The sequence below is a fragment of the Gouania willdenowi genome, chromosome 24 (assembly GCF_900634775.1).
Source record: "Gouania willdenowi chromosome 24, fGouWil2.1, whole genome shotgun sequence".
NCBI classification, from domain to species: Eukaryota; Metazoa; Chordata; class Actinopteri; order Blenniiformes; family Gobiesocidae; genus Gouania; species Gouania willdenowi.
In genome coordinates this window covers 7101125-7127791 of record NC_041066.1, presented here as the reverse complement: position 1 = coordinate 7127791, position 26667 = coordinate 7101125, and the positions used below count along the sequence as shown (strand labels likewise).

The 26667-nt window shown below is 39.4% G+C and overlaps 1 protein-coding gene across 3 annotated transcripts in view; it reads left to right on the top strand.

The window, feature by feature from the left end:
- Positions 1 to 26667, top strand: part of sipa1l1 (signal-induced proliferation-associated 1 like 1) — an 87042-nt gene that overhangs the window by 33388 nt on the left and 26987 nt on the right. The window contains exons 3-12 of one of the 3 annotated variants that reach the window (XM_028439325.1): positions 10694 to 10797; positions 10951 to 10964; positions 11094 to 12528; positions 12616 to 12838; positions 15158 to 15288; positions 18469 to 18657; positions 19106 to 19280; positions 19536 to 19639; positions 20300 to 20457; positions 24102 to 24681. In XM_028439325.1, coding sequence (XP_028295126.1) covers positions 10957 to 10964; positions 11094 to 12528; positions 12616 to 12838; positions 15158 to 15288; positions 18469 to 18657; positions 19106 to 19280; positions 19536 to 19639; positions 20300 to 20457; positions 24102 to 24681 — 3003 coding nt within the window. In that variant the 5' untranslated portion in view covers positions 10694 to 10797; positions 10951 to 10956. Of the gene's footprint in view, positions 1 to 10693; positions 10798 to 10950; positions 12529 to 12615; positions 12839 to 15157; positions 15289 to 18468; positions 18658 to 19105; positions 19281 to 19535; positions 19640 to 20299; positions 20458 to 24101; positions 24682 to 26667 lie in introns of all 3 variants that reach the window. The other 2 variants (XM_028439326.1, XM_028439324.1) reach the window with 2 other exon arrangements.

Here is a 26667-nt window from a genome sequence, read left to right as displayed (position 1 = left end):
GAGGGAGAGGAAACCGAAATAAAAAGCAGTTCATGAAGAATAATTGTATTTCAGTTACGGTCCCTCAGTAAGAGCGATGCCCCGAAACAAAACAAGCATCATATGGGTTGATATTTTATAAATGGAGGAACTGGAACAACAATGAAGAGAGCAATACCATTTGATAGATCAAAAGTTGTCGTAATTTCAGGAAAAAAAAATTCCCTAAATGTTCTTCAGTTTGTTTCTCTCATGCACATTAACATTACCCTGTTCAGCTGTTGCTTACTTGGGGCACACGGATGCAAATATTTGATGGGTCAGTCACAGACATGCATTTAATCAGGTCCATTAAGAAACTCTGACTTTGTCATTCATTCATGTTCTTAAACTGCCAGAGGAAATCCTCCTTGTTTTTCGTTTCTCAATGTTTTAGAGGTTCAAACTTTCCCTTTATCCTCCCATGACTCTTGAAATTCAACAATATAGATCTTATCAACCATTTTGTGGCCTTGAAAAGTTTGTAAATGAATTCCAGAAACTGTTTCACAAGTTCAACAGTAACTTGTGTTTTTTGTATAGTTTTCTATTATCTAGGCATACAGATATTAGTAATTAAAAAAATACTTTTGGATCTGATGTCTTTGGTGCTCACAATTAAGTGAAATGCCAACCAAGCAAATGCCTTTTTAATCTGGTCAAAGTTCAAGTCTATCTAAAGATTGATTTGGTAAAATGTTTAATTTTGAATAGTATATGGTCTTGATTTTATTGCTTTATGTCAATGGACAAAGCTACCTCACAGAGCGCTAATCCAACATTTGGAGCAACTTGGTCTTTTTTGTTTATATATTTAGCTTGCACTTCTAAAGTGATGATCATGAGCCGTTACAAAACATGGTGATCATGAAAGTTTAAAAAAAGATGTTTGTTGTTTTTGAGAAAACGTTCTGGATAGTGAATGTCGGTTCAGATGGCACTGAGTCACACACTGACCTCAATAAAACACCATCATTAGTAATATTTCTCACCTTGAATGTTTCTGTTATTTATTTTTTTTATAATGAATAAAAAGATTCTTTGTGTGCAAGCATTTTCTACTGAGACATTATGTAACCAACATTCAAGTTTAGAGGATAAACAATAGTAACACAGTGCACTGAACTGCCAGTCTTGGAAACAGAACAGAAGCCTTTAGTTATGTCATGCATTTTTCAGGTTTTGTTATTGTTCTTTTTTTGATACGAGGTTTAAATCACTGCGGCTCGTTCCCTCAGCGCTGCCTTCTAGAGCCGTTGCAGTGAGTGAGATGGGTGAATAGATGGGTGGAGAAAGAGGAGAGTGAGAGGATAGTTGACTCGATGGACTGACAACTCACTCATTTTCACTGGATCCATCTCTTTCCCACTTTCAGTCTCGGCATCTCATCTCCACCCACATGCTCTCACCGTTGAGTGAGGACTTAATCCTTCTCACTTTGAGTCTCTGCCGCTCGCTCTCCCAGTTTACCGCGCCGCTCCTGCCTCCCTTTCCAATCAAACATTTCTGTTGTGGCCACAAATGAGCCTAGCCCATCCTCATTAGGTCTATTCCACCAGCTCACCTTGTTCCCCGTCATCTTTTTTATCTATAATTGGGCAACATCGTCTGCCTACAACCACCTTTTTTGCAATCTGTGGGTTTTTTAAATGACCTGAGAGTAAACTATGGCACTTGGTGTCTATTAAAGCCGACATGTGTATCCTGTTTAAGCAGATCTTGGCCAGAATGGTGTATGTGTAGGCGAAACCTTCAGGCGCTTGGTACACGTTAAAGGTCATTAGGTCAACTACATGGTTTGTCAGATGATTGTTGCAGTGTATCATTATACAGATGTAACTGGTTAAAGTGGATTTGTTTCAGTGTACTGTCAAATGAATGGTTTAAGTGATATTTGATTTTTTTTAAAACCCACTTTTACAGTTGTTTCTTAGATTTGTTAAAACATGAAAACATAGTATACAGATTTTTTGCTGTAAAACCAGCAAAGTAGTGTTACATTTCTGTATCAATCTGTTGAGAAATATTGTAGCACTGCTTTGTTTTAAGTCATTTCTTTGAAATGAGTTGGTTTCACTGTCCAACCTGAAGCAGGAAGTGGCCCAGTTATATTTCCTGTAGGAACATAAGACTGCTTCCTTGTGGCTCAGATCCTTGGTCTGAAAGCAACAGGAGGAAACAGGATTTCCTGTCTCTATATTCACTGCACAGGGCAACCAGCTATAGACAACTTTTACTTGATTTACATAAGAGACATCTCACATTTAAATAATTCCTCTTCACAAAGAATATATCAAATGTACACTGACTTCTGTACTTAATTGCAACTACTTCATTTGGCTTTGCATCATCACAAGTGCAACAATGTTTTTCTCTCATAACAATCGTGTTGATTAAAGGCTCTGGGCGCACTGTAATTTATTCTCTTGTAATAGAGTTGCATCTCTTAAGGGGTAGATATTAAAGTTTGGACGGTTATTGTGCAACAAGATATTGTTTATCTTATATTTTTTTCCATTCATCCATCCATTCATTCAGCCATCACTTATCCATAGTCTGGTCATGGGGGAGCGTACTTAGCAGGGAAGCCCAGACTTCCCTCCCCCCTGGCCACATCGTCCAGCTCTTCCCGGGGTCTCCTTCTGGTGAGACATCCAGTTGGTATACTAATTAGGTCTACTCTAAGCCCCTCTTGGATCACTGAGCGTTGTTCTCACCCTATCTTTAAGGGAGAGCCCAGACACCCTACGGAGGAAACTCGTTTTGGCCGCTTGTACCCGTGATCTTGTTAATTTGGTTATGACCCAAAGCTCATGACCATAGGTGACGGCAGCAACGTGGATTGACTGGTAAATCGAGAGTCTCGCCTTTTGGCTAAGCTGATCAGTGCAGACTCTGCAGACACGCACCAATCCACTTGTCAATCTTTCGCTCCATCCTTCCCTCATTTGTGAACAACACTCAGAGGAAGTAGAAAGGTGCTCCACCTTTTTCCTGTTTTATACTCCTATGGAGTTTAAAAGCTCATACCCAGAGTTAAAGTCAGATAAAAGCATGTTTTTCCAACAAAATTATTTTATCGTATTGTTATCGCAAAAACAATTATCGGATCGCGAACTCAGTATATCAACCCACCCCTTATCGATATATCTCATACAACCTGTTGTCTCAATCTGACAGCATACCCTACAAAGTGAACCAAAGTAGAACAAGATGGCAGTTAGCTGAGCATGGCTGTTAATCTTTGACCTGAGTCAATGTCCCTGCCTTAATCTTCACTGATGAGGGTTGCCACACCTCCAGCTGTTTACATATTATAGTACATCAAGAGCTATCCTTTTATAGGTGCTAAATAGCAGCTACTCAGGACGTCTGGTGCTGGTCCTCAAAGGTAATGGCCTGTCCTCCCGTCAATGGACAGAATATCTATAGATCTATAGATGTCATGCATGGATACGTGCGTTCCCTACAAAACCTCCCCTACGGAGCATAGCCACTCTGGATTTGCCGTCACATCTCTGGCGATAGTTTCCTCCTCGAAACCTCTCTAATATGATGATCATTGTTCTCAGAAGCATTATGCATCCCTCTCTGGCTCGAACTGATGGATGCCTCTTTTGTTTACGAGAAATATATAGAACACAATTGATGTTGTAATCATGACGAGTATAAGTACCCTTTAAGGTGTCTTTTGATGATGCTCATATAATCTTGGCTTTTGTTGTCAAAAGTAAAAAGATTTACCCATCTGTCCGAGTTACCATTGTTGGAAAGTTGCACATTGATAAATAGCAAAACCCTGAAATCATAATTAATTTAACTTTTGCTTTGATTATAATGGGATTTTCCAAACTTCTTTATACTACAGGGGATCAAAGGTAGTGATTTTACATATTTAGGAATCAAACACTATTTTCAAGGGTTTGTGATAATTTTTTTGAGAATTCTAAATTAAAAAAAAAAAACTTGTTTGGCTGCATAATGATTTCATTTTAATGTAAAATAGAGCAGTTTGATTAACTGCATGATACAATAGACATTGCAACTAATTGAATTGCTACATCACATACAAAGGCACAATTACAAATTCTGTAGAGTGTAGTTTGGTGTTAGAGAGCAGCCGTATCTGCAGAAAACAAGTGTTTGGCATTTTGATTAAGTCAAGTAGGGATTTCCATCAAAAAACACAAACACGTTGTGTCTGGTCACATTTTTTGTGTATTTTTCTTCTCAGTTCTTTCTCCCCTGCTGTGTGCTTCTGACTGCTTCTCTTCCGTCTTACATCGAAAGCTCACGTAACAAGTACTGAAGAGCGAGCTGCTATCGTTCTCAGTTCCACTCACTCACTCTCTGACTGCAGTGCTTCTCCAGCTCAGTGTTGCCCACGCAGTGCTGCGCCATTTTGGATATCTGCAGCTCTTTTTTCTGTTTCCTCCTTCTGTAGTTGAAACATCACCAGTGTTTCTAGACAGTGGACATTTAAATGTACCATCTACGTTTCTGTTTGTGATGGTCTTCCTTTTACATTTCTCTCCTGTGTTTCAAAGTTTTGTGAACACCTGTTGTTTTCCCGCCTACTTTTGATATGTTTACGAGTGATTATTTTCACAAATGTTCTTCAGTTTTACATTATAATTTGTAAAACACAATTTCCTTTTCAGCAGCCCTTTTTTCCCTTCATGCAGTGCATCAGCCCCTCCAACAACCACATTAATTACACCGCAGTACTTTTTCTCTATTATTCGCCACCCTGCTATTTCTGTCATCCTCCATGCCTTTGCTTTTTTTTTTTGCTCCGTTGCCAGTGCTTTTGCTCGGGCCTGCAGTCGTTGTCGAAATGAAGAGGGGGCGTTTGCTGGTTCCCGATTCACTAACAAATGGTTCACTGGTGTCGTCTGATTGGCGCAGATTAGAGGTCTCTCAGCAGTAATGCAGAGGTGGTTTTTCCACTGCACCCCACAGCTTTATCACATATTAAACCGTCTTCCCAGCATTTCTGGTAATGAATAAAATAAACTATAAAACAATCTTGTATTAAAATAAGCAATTGGTATCATTGAGAAGCTTTAATCTACCACAGAAATCTGCTTCCCAATGACACTGAACAAGTCAATTTTGTTCAATCTTTTTGGTTTTTGCAACATTTTTTCACATTTTAAATTGAAGCACAACAGCAGCTACTGCCTCACCAACCCCGAATCATCAACTCTGCCTGGAACAAAGTCCTTTTTCCACTGATGGCTTGGTTCTATGTTGCCTATTCTTAGCCTCTTAAGGTTTTAGTAAAAGGAAAGGAGCCACAGATAGCAGTTTGTTCCAGCTTATGTGTGCCGGAGTGCATCTGTGAGCCTTCCGCTGTTTATTTATTCATTGTCTTGCGTAGACACCCAAGAGTGAACAAGGTGCGACGGCATGCATTTTGCAGTAAATGTCAGTGCCAACGCATGTCCCTAGAAATAGGTGACAGCTTGTCAAGTGCTCAGAAAAGAAAATTTCCTTTAATAGGTTTTCCTGAAAAACCTTGTTTACGTCAGCTGCTGTTTTATTTTCATTCCTAATAGAACTACATGTTGTGCAAGGAAATGTAATGTAGAAATCATCAAAAATTATTTGATTTGATTTTATAATTCATCTTTCATGGATGGAAGATAATTGTTATGCCAGTAGTATCGCTGCCGCTGCTTGATTGTAACAATAATAAAAAAAAAAGACGAAACTGGCACACCATTTGGGAATAAATTTAAAAGGTGGAGTATAAACATTACAGCTATCTTCTATCAGCTAATTATTTTTCTAAAACATTTCAAAAAGGGCAGCCATCCTGTGGGCTTTATCACTGACATGAGTCATATATAGCATTATGATTTATTGACAGGGGTAGCATTTCATTCTGTTTGGTTGTAGAATGTCTGCATATTTCTAGCTGTAATTGTTGTTTTCCTCCAGGGATCCTCCACTGTTTTTACAAGTTTGGCCTAAAATCTTTGTAATTTACTTAATAGAAGATCTATGCCTAACAAAACACATTATTAGGCACCATATTCATTTATTTGCCTTTTAAAAATGGGACTACTTACAGTTTTAGAGCCTGTATTCCACCATCTCGATATCACGTGATTGATGACGTCACATGGCTCCACTGCCTGTAAACATCCCATTTAGTGCTGGGATAAACGATTATTTTTTTAAACGATTAATCTAGCGATTATTTTTTCTAACAATTCATTTTTCCAGTTCGATTTGATTTGGCTCGTTTCGATTATTGATTATCTCCCCATTAATTAAAAGTAATTTATACATGTTGATTTACATATCTAAAATGAAAAAAAAAAAAAACAAAAATTCCTAACAGTACAAAATAATGGTTCAGAGTCAGAGGTAGCATTCAATAAAAAATAAAGAGGCAGTGGGAGCCGGCAGCCTGTCATGTTGTCCTTCCTGAACCAACGGAATTTAGGATTTATGTTGAAAACACAGGTCTAACTTACTGAAAAAAAATGCATCTTTTAATTCTTAATTCACATGAAAATAACAATAACTTAAAGTAATACACTCTGCCACTCACATTTTTCTTAAACTCAAAATTCCAAATGCTAATACAGAAAGTGCTTTTCCAACAAAAAATAAACTTTCCTTTTATTTTAAGTGTGTGTGCGTGTGCACGGTAATACGATGGTTACGGGGAATCGATAACTTAGACGAACGAGTGCGTGTCTTCACTGCCTTGTACTTTTGAAACTTGGAGGAGCCACTCACGTTAGTTATTCTTTGGCACCGCCATCTTTGATTTGGTTCGGACGACGCATCGATGCACATATTTTGCATCGATGTATTTTTTGTCTTGGCCCTAATACCATTGTCTTCTATTGTAGTAAATCATTTGGCCTGCTTTTTTGATCATTTAGCCTGGTTTTTCAGTTAAAATGCCAACTTGTACTGCTTTTGGTTGCTCTAAAAAAAATCAAGAAAAGTTAAAGATGCTGCAACCTCTTTTGTTTACCAAAAGAGGATAATAACAATTGTAACCAGAAAAAAAATGTGACCGCAGGGGGCGACAGGTCCGGCTCTGCGGTTTCGTAGGAGACAATGAAGCAGAGAAGAAGAGCTCTCCTAAGGGACCTGTATAGAATAGTTCGTGCACTTATTTTGTTTATTGGTAATACATGGAAAATATTTTTTGTTGTATTCATTTCAATTACAGGTACCCTTTAACGTATCTTTCAAAAGATGAATTGGAGATCATTATTATGTGGGCAAAGGTTGTGATGTAGTCTTGTTATCAGTACCACTGTCTGTAACTATAAATAACTAATTTTCCAAAGCCAAAATTTCCTTCCAAGCATTGATCATCCAGCATGCCTATCTACTGTAATGCATCAAATCAAACAGCAGCAAGCCTACATTGTAAATTAGTGTCTACTCATAGTGCAAAGATGCTAAAGAGAGTGATTGTTACAATTTTGCACGTGACAGAAGAAGACAAAGGCCCTCTCCCTTTTTTTTTTTTTACTTCAGTGAGATGGAGAAAAGAGCTCGCTCCACTGGTGAGCTCTCTCAGGAGAGGGGAAGAGATGTGACTGGTTTATCAAAATGTGTTTGTTTTTATCTTTCCGCACAATTACAATTTCACTTTGAAACTATCAGCACTCCATAACTTTTCATCGCCTGCTGTCTGGCAACTTGAATTCAATATTTCCCTTATTGTCTTCCCTTTATGTCAGGAAAGCCCTATTCCTCATTCACGCCCAGATGAGCCGCGATGAAAAGCAATGATACAATAGGCTTACATCGCAACATGTTGCCCCTGATTTGAAGTGTAATAGACTTGCGTGTTAAACTGATCATGGGAGTATTTTTGTTTCAGAGGATTCAGTGCTGCTGATCAAACACAATGAGCTTCAACTGCAGTTTTGAGAATAATGACAACAGTGGGAGGAAAGGATGTGGTGCCATGTGCTCTGCTTCTGGTGTTTTGTGCCAGACATTTCATGTATTCACCGCTCTGAGATGTTAAGGTAGCACGTGTCCAAGAGGATCTGTAGTCAAAATCTGAGTCAGCATGCCCTTCCTTTTGGCAGTTTACCATCCAAAGGTTGTATTTACGCTCAACACTCCAACGGTTTGCAACCTGGGCGTGGCCACAAAACGGCATCTCACGTAAGCTTGTAAAAGGCATTGAGACATAAAACATGACATAAAACAAGCATGACAGGACAGGACTTGACTCTCCAGTCTAGGCTGTCATGGCTTCAGTCAGAAACACAGAAACAGGTGTGTATACCTGTCCATGACTAACAGCAGAGCACCACATGCGCGCACATGCACACTAGACATACTGTGGGAAGAATTCAAAGTGGATGACCAGAAAAGTCCAACACTAGGATAGGAAAACTAGAGTCCCTCTTTAGTAATGATGTTTGTCAGTGATTCCCCTGGTAGTTTCCATCTTGGTGTGTTGCTTGCTACGGACATATTTAGGAAGCAAATAAGCCCCCCCCTTCCCTTTTTCATTTTTACCATCTTTAGTGAACTTGGCTCACTGTGACACACAGCAACAATTGTACTTGTCTTACACATTTACCTTTGGTGTTAAACTGCTGTAGAAAAGGTGAAAGTTACTGTATGTGTCAGTCTAATTGGTCTTGCAGTTTCTGAAATTGTTCTACGTCGCTTTGTAAAAAAGCGTCTGCTAAATTTAGAATAAACTACTAAGTTTATACTAAACTGTAAATGGAAATAATGTAAAGTGCTTTGGGACTCCCAAATACATTAAAATCAAGTCCATTTATCATGTATCATGATTTCTTGTTTATTTACAAGACAAGGAGGACATTAATTGGCTAGACACCTTTTTTGTTCCCGATATTCCCTGTGATATTCCCTCACTCCGTGAAACCTTGAATTTTGGCCAGATTCAGATCTTTCAGTGTAAACCTGTTTTGCCACAACTTCCAGTCTGGGGAAAACACCAGAAATACTAACAATGTAGTTACATTAGTATGGATACATTACATTTTTCTGATCTGATAACAAATTGGTGCCTGTTTTAAACTTTAACACAGATAATTGTTTTCTTTTACAATTCTTCATTTTCAAAGTAAAAGTCACATTTGCAGATTGTCTATTATTAGAATCTATAACAGGAGGATTATTGTACATGCAGCTGAGAGACAATTGGCATAGAAGCACTTGAGCTCTCAACATAACCTGCAGAAATTAAGAATACCTCAGGACTGTTAGAAATCACAACCAGCTTACTGGCTTGTATAATGTGTGTCTGCAAATAGAAGCCTCCTGATCAGACGCACACGCACACGTGCAGACACACTCCTAATCCCTGCTTGTAAAGGGAAGAGTTTCTGTTTTTAAACATTGAATGTTTGCCTCATCAAACATTTTAGTGCTTGAAGCCAAAAGCAAACCCCAGAGTAGAATGTCATGCTGCTCAAACAAATCCATCTGAGTTACTGAAAAACATGGTACGTGAACAAAGAAGTTTTATAGAAACTTCTAAGCAGTGATGGCAAGTCTTGAAACTGCAGAGCAGGTATCGTTTGGTGAATTCTGCCCAAAATTCAGTTATTATTATTATTTTTTTTTATTTTGCCAAAAAAAAAAAAGCCTTAAGCATCAGTGGACATCTCCAAAAAATAGGCAACATTGTTTTTTGTTTTTTTTCAAGTCAGCAGTCTCTTCTAGGATGTGATCCCAGTTTTTCTGGTTCTTCCACTAACTGGGCGTGAAGTCCATTCAAATTTCCCAGAGCAGTGTCTTTGTAAAAAAGGAATGAAATCAACAGCTTTTTAGTTCTCTTTCTCTCTCTCTCTCTCTCACTCTCTTACACACACACACACACACACACACACACACACACACACACACACACACACACACACACACACACACACACACACACACACACACACACACACACACACACACACACACACACACACACACACACACACACACACACACACTTTTTTTTTTTAACAGAAACGGGCACAGTACAAGGCTCCGTATCTCCATGGTGATACAGAGTGGGACCTGGAAAGAGGAAGTTGTGCATCATTATGAACAATCAAGCACAGAATCCAACAAAACAACATCCTCCGTAGTTATATTATGTATTCTTTCATAGCACATTAATATAGTTTTTCTTTTTTAAATAACTACTTAGACTTGTGCAAATGTGGATTTTTCACTCAACTGCCTAAAGAGATAATTAATTTCTTGAGTGCCTTAAGGTTAAATCCAGAAGCTCAGAGACTAGCCTAACCTCAGGTAGCAATACTGATATAAACGGGTTCTGTGACCCTCTGAAGAAGCATGGCACTATTCTGGGCTTCAGGAACATCTCAGTTAAAGTTCTTCCATTTCAAGGATCTTGTTGACAAAAGCTTTGGGTACATGTTTGAAACCCATCATCTGCTTTTTTATTGTGAAATTTGCATATTCACATTGGCCGTTCATGGTTTTTTCTAGATAGTAGCTTTTAGGGCAGAAACAAATAGTCAATTAAACCTACTAAACCAATAACATTTTTTGTCAATGCTAATTACACGAGTTGATGCCTGGTTTAACTTTAACACTTTTATTTTAAATAAATGCAGAAATATTTGTGTAAATACAGATCAAAAACTTTCTTTCTCTTTTCCTTCTGTCATGGCTTCAGATTTGGTGACTGTGTTCTCCCAGCAATGCAACCGGCACTGTAGAGTCCTCAACTGGGAAAATTCATCAACACTTTAATATTCTGCAAGCTTCAGCTGTGCAAAGGTACAACATTTTTTCTCCTCACTAATGACAAATTAATTCTCGGTTAACATTTTCTTACACAAGAAAATGTGCAACCTTGATTTGATTCACGAAAATAAAATTTGTTTTTTCACAAGTTGAGCTCATGTTTCCTGTTTGTTTTTCTTCTTTCAGCACCAAATGTGTCCGTGAGTCTCTCTCATCACTTTACTAAGTGGGCATTATGTTGACCCAAATCTAAACTCCTCAGCACCCCATCCTTACCTTTCCCTTCCATCTCCCCTCCCCACACCCTTTCCCATCTCCGTCATGACCAGTCTGAAGCGTTCTCAGACAGAGCGTTCAGTCGGAGGCTCTGTACCAGCTAGTGATGAGTTCTACACCCGTCGTCTACGACTGCCCAATGGAGGGGCACCGCCACCACGCAGCGAGAGTGCCCACATCTCCTCCTCCTCCACCACCGGCACCAACCCAGGCGTTCCTAAGATGGGGGTTCGGGCCCGTGTGGCTGACTGGCCTCCAAGGAAAGATGGCGGAGGAGGTGGGGTGTGGCATATCACCGTGGAGACTGACTCACCCAGTTCTACCAGCACTTCCACTTCCTCAGGATCAGGAAGTGGGGACAGGGAGAGACTTTTAGGAGAGGGTGGAGGTAGAGGTGGTGGAGGAGGGGGAATGGGTAGTGGTGGTTCTGGTGGTGGTTCTGGTGGTGGTGGTGGAGGTGGTGGAGGAGTTTCAGCTGTTGCAGCCCACAGTAACCTATCAGCAAAGCTAGGTCACCTGATAAGCCCGCAGGACTCCTCTATGCTGCGAAACATCCACAACACGCTGAAGAACAAGATGCAAAGCAAAGGCAAGGACAATCGCTTTCTGTCACCGGATGGATATTTAGGTTCCCCTCGCAAAGGCATGCGACGCATCCGTCAGCGCAGTAACAGTGATATAACTATTAGTGAGCTGGATGTAGACGGAAATGAGGGCTGGTCCTTCTCTGGTTGGACACCAATGCACCGCGAGTATGGCAGCACTTCATCCATAGACAAACACGGAGTGTCAGGAGAGAGCTTCTTTGACATGCTGAAAGGATATCAGTCTGCAGAGGCCCCTGACCAGCGAAGTCCAGCCCCAGAGAGGCTAACCGAGCTCCTCACTGTGGCTCCCATAAAACAAGCGGCGCTGGACCTGCCAGACGGACCTTTGGGACCAGCCCGAGGAAGCCCTGCCAGTCGACTAAAGGAACGAGAAAAGCAGTTGAAGAGAAGATCAAAGTCAGAAGCAGGAAGTGAGTCGATATTCCGCAAACTTCGCAGCGTGAAGGTGGAAGGAGACTCTTCAAGGGCCGGCTCGGATGCTGAAGATGGAGGGAAGGCCGATGAAAGTGGCTCACTTCCCAAACCATGGGTGTGCCAAAAAGGCTTTGCCCATTTTGATGTCCAGTCTCTACTCTTTGACCTCAATGAGGCAATCCACAGTCGGCAATCTGGGGGCAAACGCAAAAACACAACAACTGGTGCTTCGGCGGCTGCTGCCGCCTCTGCTTCAGCCACATCATCGCTTTCATCCAATCAGAGCGGAATGTATGGGTCACCTTGTGGCTCGCAGGAGGAGCTTAGCAAAGATGGAACAGGGCCCAATACCAACCCTGCTCTGGATCCTGGTGATGACAAGAGCAATGACTTAGTTCTGAGCTGTCCTTGTTTTAGAAATGAGATTGGAGGAGAGGGTGAGCGAAACATTTCTCCTGCTAAACAGGTACGTTCTGTGATTGGAGCAAGAAAACACAACCACATTGTTGACTATAGGATTACTTAAAGTGTTCACTTGTTCTGTATCCTCTAGCAGGGAAGCATCGGCAGTGGTGGAAGCTCAGGCAGCTCCACAGGGAGCACGGAGGAAGGACCTTTAGATGCCACTCTCACCACTCATTTCACCAATGCTGGTGTGGCAGTGTTGGAAGCAACCAAGGACGGTCAAAGCCAACACTCTGACAGGTCCAAACGATACATAGTGGAGCATGTGGACCTTGGAGCCTATTACTACAGAAAATACTTCTACCTTAGAGGTAAATAAGGAAGATCATTTCTGTTAATACTCTATATATGGGAGCCAAGTTTAAGAAACAAAATGAATAATTCTTCACCAAAAGTGAAATACAGTTGTGAAGCATAAATGTAAAAGTTTTTTTTGTGCAAACCTCCACTAAGGGACAAATGTCCTATTTGCCAGATATCTGCAGTTATGTGGATCAATGATTCTGATCACGGTACCATAATCATTCACACTTTAAATGCTTACAATATTTTTATATTCTATTAATAACACTACTTTTGGTGCAAATGTATGGACAATTGAGGAATCAAACAGACATAACAGAGTCAAATTTCATAAAGATCGGTCAATTACCATATTTTCATTGGTATAGAGCACACTGCTGTATTGCCCGCTTTCTAAGAGTTTTACAATATTCCCAGAAAGATTCCCTTAATAGCTGTACCCGTACATATGCCGCACTCTATTGGCTGATGAGGGTGTCCTTCAAACGACTCAGCCAATCAGAACATGCATGTTGGCGGGCGGGCTACTCCCTTTCAGAATTATGTGTTTTCTGATACGGTAACTTTCAACTAATCAATTTACAGTTTGCAAGTCACCTCCTCACTGCTCCATGTCTGCATTTCACTTCATTTACAGCTTTTTATGGTGTGTTTTTACTGTAGCCAGGCTGATGCACCATTTATTGTTTCCTTCTATTACAAACTGGCTGAGATATCTCACATTTTAAACCTTATCTTATCTTTAATTCACCCTCTTATTACCAATATTTGTTTTTTATTGAAGCCAACACCTTTTTTCAGGCATAGGTAATGACAAACAAACAAACAGATGTAGGACTTCTGCAGCCACTCACTCCCACGCACACACCATCCTTTGTACGAGGCATGTCGTATCCGTCCTGTGCTGTGATTGCACCACGTTTTCTTCAACTTCTAAAACTCGTTTTTGAATGTTGCGTTCACTTAGACATACAGTGAGTGGGCCAGTTTAGCTATCCCACCAGGGGTGACTGTCGGTAATACACAATTCTGCTTCTGACAGCGGCTTTCACTGAACAAATGTATACTGACTTGCTGAAAAAGGTATGCATAGAGCGCCCCGCCGTATTGACCACATCCTCAAATTTAAATGGGAAAAAATAGCGGCCTATACAACGAATATTACGGTAGAACAGAGATATGGCGTTTGTAGTCATATCTCTGTGCTATGACTACGGTACAACAGAGATATGACTTTTTAAATATAGACATATATTTTTTTTTCATTTGAATGTAGAGCATTTATCTTTGCTAAACAGTGCCTGGAATTGTTCTGTTATTTATAGGGATGTAACGATTCACTCAACTCCCGATACGATTCGATTCACGATACTGGGTTCACAATACGATTTTCTCACGATTTATTTTACAAAATGGGACTGTAGACAAATGATGACTGAAAAACATTCCTTTATTTTTTTGGGGAAAATACTGTACTATTTTCCTTTTATTTTTCATTGTCAAAAGAATCCTTTGATAAACTATTCAAAACAATGCAATTTAACTAAAAATAAATCTTGAATGAAATAAATAAAGGAATAATACAAATGAAGAAGAAGCCCATTAATTTAAATTCTGGTTCTATAGTAAACAATTCAAAACTACATAATAGTTCTTTTTCTTTTTAAAAGTGCAACTGAAAATGTATTTTGTGCCTTAACAATTGGACTTTAAAAAAAAAAAAAGAAAACAGTCATTTTACTGTATTTACGTCAGATATTTGTTGTGACCAGCAGAGGGCGCTGGTAACCCAATGGTCGGTTGGCATGCAGATATTCCACCAGTGAAGAAGAGAAGCTATGCTAGCAGACAGAGCTAATAGAAAAACGTGACTTTTACAGTTATTCACGTAATATTACAGATATTCTTTCGGTGCTAAAGGGGTAAAGAATCATTTATGAGCATGTTTAACAGTAAATGGCGGCCAGAAAGAAAGTAGTAGCAGATTCCGCCCGCCACGTCCGCTTCTGGAAGGATTAATATATAGCGCCCTTTGCTGTTTAAAAAAAGTACTGCTATTCAATTTTCAGAGCATCGATGTGAACCGTGGTACCTATGAATCGATTTTTAACTGCCTTACGATTAATCGTTACATCTCTAGTTATTTATGTTATTGTAGATATGTGTAAGATTGGAGAATAGTTTGCTTGTTGAATTCCATTTGGGTTATCCAAGGTGTCGTTTGTAAAATGAAAATATTTAAAATGTATTAATGTTTGTCGTTTTTCATTGTTGCCTTTTATACAGTCAAAACCTGCATTCAATTCTTGTCCTTCTCTTACCCTCAGAGCACTGGAACTATCTTGGGGTGGATGAGAACCTTGGCCCAGTGGCTGTGAGTCTGAGGAGAGAGAAACTAGAGGAGCACAAAGATCACGGCCAACAGTACAACTACAGGGTCATCTTCAGAACCAGTGAGGTAATGGACATTAGTCACATTTTGTTGTTTGATCGTTTTAACAGGATGTTTATTTAATTTGATGAACTCCTAGTTTTTGTCATCTCTGATTGCTGTTATGACACAGTAGAAAATTCTCCAGTTCTTGGATCAGTCGCTCTAAAGCTATGATTAGATCAGACTGTGTAGGAGTATCTTTACAGGATCTGCCTCATTGAAAGATTTAGTCAAAAGCTTGAGCTCGTAGTTGTCACATTTGGCTCAAAATGCTTCCGCCTCCACCCATTAGCACCACCTTAAATCACAGCACTTTAACCTCATTTTAGTCCACTCTCCCAACTAGTCTAGGTAATACTCCATCTGTACTGTGCAGGGAGGGTAAACTCTTTGTAAATTTCTTCAGCCTTTCCTGCAGTGTTCAACATAGAACTCACCAGGACCAAAGATGCACATCCTGATTCTTTAAACTTTACTTCCACCCACCACCTTCAGTCAGCCTTCATCTGTTAGCCACTGAGCTGTGCCACTTTGCTGCTAATCAAGATTGAAATAGCCACAGGGGTATTTGAGTGATGAAGGTAAATGGCTTTGCTCTTATATTAAAACAACTCTGTGAGTAATGGCTCCTTCAGTCTCTCAGGATAATGCCTGACCCTACAGTGCTTTGTTTTTCTCTTTTTGCCCCCGTCCTCTCTTCCTTTTAATTGCTATTTTCAGAGTGGGTTGTCTGAAAATAGCAAGAATCCCAGATAGATGTTCATGTGGAATGGAGCAGCGTCAGAGGTCTGCTGAGGGCTTCTCTTCTTTAGTGCTTGACCCATGGGTGCTTGTCTAATTCAGCAAGTTCAACTCTGTGTGTTACCACATAGGATGGTGTAGGTTTTAATGTTGATATCAAAAATCCTGACACTCAAAAGCCCCAACTGGGACTTCTATGAACTCCCAGCTGTGTGCATGTATCCTTGATATGTATTCTGGTCCAGAACTTTCTATTTACCTTCTGATTTATTTATGAGTGTCCTTTAGATTTTCTTTTTTTTACCCCAAAGACTGAGTATGTTGTGGAAACAGCAATGTCAGGTCAGGCCATGCACACTGTTTCTCACTTCTTTTTGGTACATTTGTTAAAAGGGGGTTTTATTTTATTCTATGATTTGTTGTACTAGCCGTCAACTTAGTCGCTGCGAAATATATTTTAATCTAATTTAGTTGAATAGTTCATTTTTTGGCTTCATCATGAGGATTCTTCAACTTCCCTCACATTAAATAAATATCTCATTGGATTCACGAGAGATGTTTTTGTTGTTGCTTCGTTACCCCTTAAACTATGAAGGGCTCCCACACAAGAATGGAAAATATGGAAAGGTCTGGAATTTTAGATTATCATTAAAAATGAAAAATGGAAACTAATGTATGGAAAAGTATTGATGTTGCCAAACCTGTTACCTTACCCTTTATCATTTTAAAATGTGAAATTGTGAATATCTAAATAAAGCGAGAGAGGATACATGTTTCAAAATATTTGGCCTGATTGACAAATTGAATACCCCGCCCTCTGCTCTTATCCTCCTCCAACACTCCCATTTATCATGAAGTTTCACTGCTGCTTCATCGGACATGTGATGTCCGCAGAGTTTGTGAGAGAGCTTTTCAATATGAATGTATGATCAGTGACATAACTAATGTTGGGTAGATGTAAATCAGCTGATGACTGGCTCATGAATCCCAAATATAAAGACTACCATTTTTTTCGGACTATAAGGCGCACTTAAAATCCTTTAATTTTCTCAAAAATCGACAGTGCGCCTTATAATCAGGTGCGCCTTATGTACGAAATTAATATGTCAAAATGTTTTAGTACAACTTTGGTTAACTATGAAGCTGCACCTGGATTTTTGGCGCTTTAGGGCTACCGTAGTCAGGCGTCTCGTGGAGTGATATACTGAACATACTGAACTGAAAAAGTGTGTGTAATGTTCTATATTTTATGTGTTAAACTTGAACAATGTTGAGAGTTATTATTAATGAGTTGAATAAAGTTTGACTTATCTGACTATTTTGTTTCTCTTAATGAGCCTTAATAATAATAATAATAATAATAATAATAACAAACCGGTGCACCTTATAGTCCGGTGCGCCTTATGTATGAAAATAGACCCGATCAGACCCATTCATTGATAGTGCGCCTTATAATCCGGTGCGCCTTATAGTCCGAATAATACGGTAATTGGCTAAAGATCCAGAATGGATAAATGATGACATTTGAAGTCGTTGGAGGCGGGGTTGTTGGTTAAATGCAGGAAAACACTTTATTTAATGACATACATATTGTTGATAATGAAAACTAATTTATTTACATAATACACACCTGATCATTTTTTCATTAGATAAAGTCACAGTCTATTAGCAGTTTCCCATATGGGGATATGTGTACACGATGCACTACAGAGGGTACTTGAGAGATTGTGGGAAATTAACACATAAAAGCATTAGAATATGGGGATTTTAAAATGTGTATTTTTGGCTAAAAACCATAATCATAATAATGATGATGGAAATAATGTTGATTAGAGCATGAACTAAGAATACAAGTGTCAGTCTTGGTTCCAAACTGGGAGATGACCCGAAATAATATACATTTTAAAAATAAATCTAGTTTTTAATCTATTCCATCTCTTTTTTTAAATGTGTGTTGCTTTAACACTCCATCAATATGCTCTATAGTTGTTGTTTTTTAATAGTATTATGAGGAAGATATTGTATCTGGAGGTGCTTTGATTAAGAAAGAGGAGAATGGCGGTACGGGAGCCAAACAAGTTTAAAAACTACTCTCTTGTAGTATACTTACAATAAATCAAACAAAATTTACTCCAAGAAGAGAAAAAGGTTGGAACTACTGCTTGAAAGTTTGTTTTCATCTCCACCATAAACAGTCAGTTTATTGACATTTTTCGCATTTTATCTAATAAAAATAATTGTACGGAGCAGCTTTAAGTGCGGTTGACCCTCATTTCAGCCAGTTTTGGTAACAAAGCTTGGAACAAATTACAGCCCACTGTTGCAATGATGATTCATAAGTTGAGGAAATGTAAAGATTCTAAATGTTTAAATTAGTTTTCTCTTTGTTTGTTAGTGTTAGCATTACTGGTGCTTGTTTACGCCTCAGTCGTTTGAAAGCATATTTCTTTTGTCTTTCCCCAGCTTAACACTCTACGAGGTTCCATCCTGGAAGACGCCGTACCGTCCACGTCCAAACACGGCCTTGGCCGAGGCCTGCCTCTCAAGGAAGTGTTGGAGTACCTTGTGCCTGAACTCAACGTCCACTGCTTGCGACTTGCACTCAACACACCAAAAGTCACAGACCAGTTGATGAAGCTAGACGAGCAGGGGGTAGGAAAAACAAACAAGCAAACTCACCACCATTGGTTTTGGTTATAATTGTATCAGCTTGATTATTTCTAGTGATTTCCTCTTGTTAAAGTGTTACAATGTGGACTGGTAAAGCAATTCTCATGGTGTTTTTGTGGTGATAATCTTTTAAGGGGATGTTACATTTGAACTTTTGATAAGTGTTTATTCATCTCTCCAATTATTATTACACTCCTGACTGTTTCCTGAGAAAATTGTGTTTATGTCCAATGTGTTCCCAAATATTACACTCAAAATGAACCCTTTAAAAAACATAAAATACAAAATTTAAATAGAAATATGCTCACAAAACACTTTTTAAATCCCTACTCAACCGCACCTGCAATCGTTAAAGGCTAAAATGTGAAAATGTCAGCAAAATATCGTGATGTATCTCTTCTCCCTCCATCGATCTCTGGTTTTTCCACAGCTCAGTTTCCAGCGTAAAGTGGGGGTGATGTACTGCATGGCGGGCCAGAGCAGCGAAGAGGAGATGTACAACAATGAGGCTGCAGGCCCCGCCCTGGAGGAGTTTCTCCACCTGCTCGGCGAGAGGGTTCGGCTCAAAGGCTTCACCAAATATCGAGCTCAACTGGACACAAAGAGTACGTACATGAGCTCCAAGAAATGTAAATGTTTTAATAGGTTTGTATTTCAAACCACCTTTAGTATATTTATTGCCTCTGTCAAAAGGTTGTAATCTATGAATAGTCTGTAAACTGTGGAGGTGGCTAATGATGTGCTGGAGTTTTTTAATTTTGTTTTGGGAAGGATAGTTTTTGTGTTTAAGTAACACTCCTCAGTAATAAGCACTGTTTATGAGTTTCTGTCATTAATATTGTGATGTGTTTCTTCTCTAGCCGACTCGACTGGAACTCACTCCTTGTACACAACGTACAAAGACTATGAGATCATGTTCCACGTGTCCACTATGTTGCCATACACTCCGAACAATAAACAGCAGGTATGGCTGAGTTGGTGGTGGTCTGCATATTATTTCACGTCATTTATGCTTTAATGGGACTCAACAATGTAAAATACTGAAATCTGCCAGGGATTAACTATATATATTTTTCGATGAGAACATAGTGTGAAGATCATTTGCTCAAAAAAGGATGTCAAAGGTTAAAATTGCCGCTCAAAATTTTGTTTTTATCTTCACTGAAAACACTCTATTAACATTTTCGGAAGACGTTTTCTGCCTTGCATTGTGGGATTTGATGCATTTGTGTTTTTACTTTTTATTATTTATATTTTCCCCAAAAACTTTGCCAAAATGGCTTTCAAACACATTTGTGCTGTTTTTACAGATGAAAGTTGCAGCAAATCAATGGTGAATGTTTGTTTTGACGTGTTTACACAGAAAGAGCAGAAGTGAATGTCTCACAGAGTGAGGTGATATCACGGGGAATACTGAGAACAAACTAGAACAAAAATGATGTTTTATAAGTGGCAATTTAACAATTTTACGTCTTTTTTCCATAAGGCCTTTATTATGTGTTTATCTGATAAAAATTATCATCCTTTGCAGCTTTAACATTGATTTGGATATAATTGTCCTAGACTGTTGCTTAACAGAAGTTTCTCTCTCTTGCTCTATGTGGTTCCGTCTTTGTCTCCATAGCTACTGCGTAAGCGTCACATTGGGAACGACATCGTCACCATTGTGTTCCAGGAGCCCGGGGCTCTTCCCTTCACCCCTAAAAACATCCGCTCCCACTTCCAGCACGTCTTTGTCATCGTACGAGCACATAACCCGTGTTCTGACAACAGCTCCTACAGGTGGGTTTCCACTGCACCGCGTTGGTTAAACACTGAAAGCCTTGCAGTTCCAAGGCTCCAAAACATCACCTTGGTTTTAAATGTCCAATTAACTCATTGACTGCCAGCCATTTTCAGAACGGCTACCCCCCTCACTGCCAGCCATTTTAGAGCATTTTGACTGACTTTCAAAGACCCACAGAATATTTTGTCTGAATCTGAAATCTGAAACTAGATTCTGAAAGATTAGGGTCTCTACTTTCATCGTTTTTCCACAATCAGCAGTTGAATAGAGGCAAGTTTCACACAAATTGCCAGTTTCTGACAGAAAGCTGAGAAAACAGCCTTTTTCTGAAAAATCCTGTCAGTGACTTTGAAGTTACTTTTTTTCCTTTAGTGACACCTCAACATTGGTTTCTTTCTGTAAAACATCAAAAACAATACTGAGACTGAATTGAATGGATTTCTTACTGTATAACTATATTTATATAGGAGATATTCTGTAGTAAGCCTCGAATTTTGTGCGCTCTTTCCTTTTTCTACTTTTCCTTTTAAAATCTCTTAAACTGTACTATTTTTTCCCTTCATGAATCTCTTGTTCTTTCTTTCTGATGATATTTCCTCCGTCTCCCATTAATGGCTGTTTTAATTGGTGTTTGAGTACTTCCCGTGAGGTCCTAATTATCCCCCATGGGGCTGACACACACACAGAAACTTCTAAGTAGTAAAACTGCAGGTATCGTTTGGTGAATTCTCTCCAAGATGCAGTTTTTTTTTTTTTGCTTTTGCCAAAAAGAGCCTTAAGCATCAATAGGCATCTCCAAAAAATAGGCATCTGTTTGTGTTTTTTTTTTTTCAAGTTAGTGGTTTCTTCTAGGATGTGATCCCAGTTTTTCTATTTTGAATTGAATTCATTTGGTTTTATTTGATTTAAACAAATACATGTACATTTTGACAAACCTTTTCATACAGATGTCTTTGTGGAAAATAAATTGAATTCTAACTGAGCAAGATTTAGTCTCTTCCTTTTTAAGTTTATATATGAGATGTTTACTGTATGCAAGGGAACCATGGCAAGTTTTATTACCAAGAATAAATGTGGGAGCTGAAAGTAACTAGTAACTTTTACTTTGAGTACTATTTCATTGAGCTACTTTTTACTTGTACTTGAGTACAATTTCCATCAAGTAACTACTTCTACTTGAGTAGAATATATCAGTTCTTGTTACACCTCTGCTACAGATACAGGATCAATGTAACGTATAGTCCAGTGTGAATGGCCTGAGGTTCAAGCAGCCAACGTATGTAGACAAACTGCTGTTTTTTGTCCTCTCCTGCAATATCTCCGCTCGTACACTTAGACTCGCACTCCTTCAGGTATTGACATGTTCTTTTTCTCGTCCTGGCTCAGTGGGCAGCAGGTCGTGGATACTGGAAGAGCAGGACTGCCTACACTGGATATTTATAAGACCACAAATCAGTGGAACAGCAGGATTGTGCTCTTTCCTTTCTGCTGCCACAATGATTGCACAGCAGTCAGCGGCGCACACGGCATCGTGCTTTCTCCCCACATTTCCCAGCATTTTAGATTTCACATTCAGTTTTTTCTATTGCATACTCTTTCCTGTCCATTTGTTGTAATACTCCTCACTTCATCTCACCATCGCCGCCATTCATTCTGCGTGAGTCATGTCTTCTTCAAAAGTGTTTGACATCAGCACTTGTGCTTTTAGAGCTTGAACATAAGGTTCTGAGTGATGTCTGGAGTGAGAAAAGGAATTAAAACAATAAAGGTCACTTTTTCTTTTAGTCCTTTATTATTTGCACCTTTGAGTGCTTCAGGGACTCCTTTTACCATGAAAACACCTTTTATTTCTGTCAGCAGGGTAAACCCATCTAAACCCATTCTTGTGTCTGGTCCAACATTAAAGTTGGTTTTAAGCCTTTTATTAATCAATTTCTGTTGATTTTAGATTTTTAACTTAACCTTTTGCTGTGTTTTCAAAAGTGTGCCACACATTATTAATGATGGATTAGAAAGAAAAGTCTGTGTGCATTTGAAAATTTGTTGTATAATGTTCGAAATTAAATTAACAAATGTTACTGTGTACCAACTTACGGGTACACGTACCCCTGTTTGATATCCACTATTCTACACACTGTGTGTGTGTAGACTTTAATAACTTAGCTGTGTTATCATCAGAGGTCTATTATAATTGTAATTGCATCACTGATAATTAATTGCAATTATGACGCAATTGTAATTGAAAGTATCAGCTGCTATTGTAATCCTATTTGAGTTGTAATTGAGTTCAGACAATTGACTTTGTAATTGTAATTGGCATGGAAATTCTATTAAAACTGTCAATTACAATTTAATTAAACACAACACTGGCTTACAAATATGTAATTATTAAAATATTTTTTAGATTAAGTTTCCCCCGAACTGTCCGTTCTCGTGAGGATCATTTTACCATTTATTTAAAACATTTAAATCGAGAGGTATACTGACGCCCACACCAAAAACATGATTAATACCAATATTTTGATGGATAAGGAAGCCTAACAAGGTAACCAAGCGATGAGAAACAAATTGATTTTTTTTTTTTTAGTGTATTTTACAGATAATTTAAGACATGGGTAAAAAATGGCCTGTTATCATAAGAGATGCTAACAGAAAACTAACACAACAGGAAGGTTAAGTTTAATGGGGTTCTTTATTTCAGGCTCAGTAATAGTAATTAATTTAATTTGAAATTAAAGCTGATTTCCAGAGTTTTTGAGAAACGTCTCGATGTCCCGCCCTAAACAGCTTCACTTCCTTCCACTGCCTCTCACAATCTAGCCACGCCTCTACTTTTCTGCATGCGCATCGCGGAACATAACAAGGTTGCATCAGGTCACATTAATTTAAGTCTATGGGTCAGGTAAGAGTTGTGTTTGCTGTTGTGACGCGCGGCCTTGTTTTCATGCACAGTTCTGCATTCACTTTGATTGACTGTCTCAAAAAGCCTATTTGCTGGGTGCACTCAGCGATCATTTCCATTTGTATGGGGGTCTATAGGACGAAGGAAGGACTTATATACATTAATGTATATGAATGACCATAGTAAAAGAGTAGTTAGGTATTTTTTCTCATTTCAAAAGAATCATACATAAACATAGATTTCTCAGTCACACTGTAAAAATAACTTTTTTGTCCAGCCTCCTTCATATCCCATTATATTATTAAATAAATAAAGCTCACCTAATCAATCACTAAGGCAGAAAAATATCAGTCTAACACCATGCAGAAAAGGTGAGAAATGAATTGTCAACAACTTTGATGGTTGGTATAATTGAACGTGACATGTTCCCGGTGACGACGGGGCCTCTGCGGTATGTTTAGAAATATGTGGGTGATGCAAGTATTCCTCATAAGACAAAACAACCGATCCTGGCTTCAACATGTCAGCAGGAGACCGTGTGGGACAAGGGCTCAGACTTCCTGTTACAGCCCAGCAATTATCACCTGAAGACATTTGAGATAAATGAAGTTTCTGTAACTGATGTTAAATGTTGTCCATGCTGATTCTTGGGAGAAAATCTGACTTGATTAAAGATGTTTCTTCTATGCCAGAATTTTATTTTAAAACATTTTTCACTACTTCTGCTTTCTCTCATAGTGTGGCAGTCACTCGCTCCAGAGACATGCCGTCCTTTGGTCCACCTATCCTTGAGGGTGTGTCGTTTCCCAAGTCGTCTGTGTTTCGGGAGTTCCTGCTCGCCAAAGTCATCAATGCAGAAAATGCCGCCCACAAATCTCACAAGTTTCGGGCCATGGCCACGCGAACACGCCAAGAGTACTTGCGGGATCTTGCTGAGCGCCACACAACCAGTACGCCAATCGATCCCTCTGGAAAGTTTCCTTTCATCTCATTGGCTCATAAGAAGAAGGAGAAGACTCGACCGTATGGAGGTGCAGAGCTGCGCAGTCTTGGTGCAATAACCTGGCCGGTCTATGCTGAGGATCATGGGAATGGAGGTGAACTGGAGGCCCTGTTGGCCATTTCCAATGACTTTGTCATCCTGCTGGACCAGGAGTTTAAGGCGGTGGTTTTTAACTGTGCCACCAAGGACGTGATAGGCTGGACGCTGAGCAGTCCGGCATCCCTGAGGATTTTCTATGAGCGAGGAGAATGTGTGTCCCTGAGGAGTATTGGCAATAACACGGAGGACTTCAAAGAAGTGGTGAAACGACTTGAGGTAGGAAACACACACATGCACGCAAAAGTCGTGTGATTTTCATAATTAGGGTTAAGGTTGGATCATCAAACACAACACACCACTCTTTTCTGTTTTTCCTGAACAAAATTGATGTTGGCCAAGGTAGAACCTTGTCTCTGTGTACCAGTTAGTTTTACCTTCGATTCATATATCTTTACCTTTAAAAAAATAACACACAAATCCGTATAAAGTCTGTAATGCTTACATGCGATGTGTTCCACCACCACCACCAAAAGAAGGATCGATTACATTTTTAAAACGATGTCGGATTGATATATGTCTTCTGGTAGACCAACTTGCCGAGCACAGATCGTTGTTGTTGGAGTCTAGGAATATCAATCTATTCATCCTGGGTTCTCACCGGGATATTTTCACAGTATAGGGGGATTGCGTGGCACAAGAGCGAGCGCCACTCACGCAGACAATTTTGAAATTCATAATTCTCTGAGGGCCAAATTTAGTGAAGTAAAGCTAAAGCTGTGTTTTTTTTTTTTAAATCTTTGTTACAGCCTTACATTAAAGCCAAAAGTTATTTGTTGAGTTGGTGAAGGGTCCTGATGAATGTAGTTAAAGTTACTCATGCTGTATAGACAAGAAATAACATTTTATTCAAAAGACTGATTCCAAGACTCGCTTTTCAAAATTAAATGAGGTATTATGTGGGACCTGCAGTAATATTGGGACTGTTATGGCCACACCCTCACACACACACATTCAGAGATTATGATGCACACTGTTTATATTGGATGGTTATTATGGGTTACAAAGCGGAGGATGCACACAGTAGAGCTTTAATCGGGCAGGAATAAGACCTGACCCGACCCGGCCTGAACCCATCCGACCAGAATGTAGCCGATGTCTCTTTAAGCCCTAACAACCCGACGGTATTCACATCCGTGAACACATGTACAATGATCCGTTGCGAGTTATAAACATGACAAGCAGTTTCATGTGCTGCTACGCGCTACGTATGGTTGAAGCACATTGTTTATATTGGACGGTGATTATGCAGAGGATGCACACAGGCAGCATTGGGGGCAGCTAAGTGGCATCATGGACCCTCAGGTAAAGACTAGGGATGTCCCGATACAACTCTTTCACTTCCGATATGATACCGATATTGCAGCCTTGTGTATCGGCCGATACCGATATTAATCCGATATGATATCTGCACGAATCATACCTACTTTTATTACTTATTTTGTAGTGTGGAATGTTATAAAAGGCTTGATCAAGTTACTCAAACAGAGAACAATAGTCAGCAACAGTAGGTTACTTTGTTGAAGTGTGAACCACAGTCACCTATGGATAGAAGTGCTGGAGCTGAAAATTTTATTGTAGCCCTTATATCGGTGATAAAATTTGATATTTGTTTTCTGGCTGATATCGGACCGATATCCAATATCAATAGCGCATCGGGACACCTTTAGTAAAGACGGGAGCATACGAGCATATCGCCTGTATTAAATAGATGGTGTGGCTGATGTATGTGTTTTTAGGTTATGCAGATTAAAAAGAGTTAAAGCAACACAGACTTGTCTTTTGTGTCCAAGTGTGCAACACTTACAATGGTACCGATTAAAAAAGGAAAAAACAACAGAAAATCCCCCCCAAACGCTGCTGAAAACACACTGTAGGGGGCGACATCAATCCGTAGGGGGAGCAAAATTACAACGTCAGGGGCCCCTACGCTCAACAGTGCTGGCGAGAACCCCGACATCAATGTAATAGATGAATTGTTACACCACTGCAGACATCCCACCCACCCAACCAGCAGCCAGCATTAGCCAGCTTTCATTAATGGAATATGGAAATAAAACAATAACATATGTTATTGGGAAGCCTCCATAGAATAACTCATTATGTCAAATGTTCATTCATATAAACACCAGATTTGTACCAACCAACCGAATGAACGTGAGGTGCTTCTGGCTGATGTCAATAATTCACCTGGCCCACACAGAC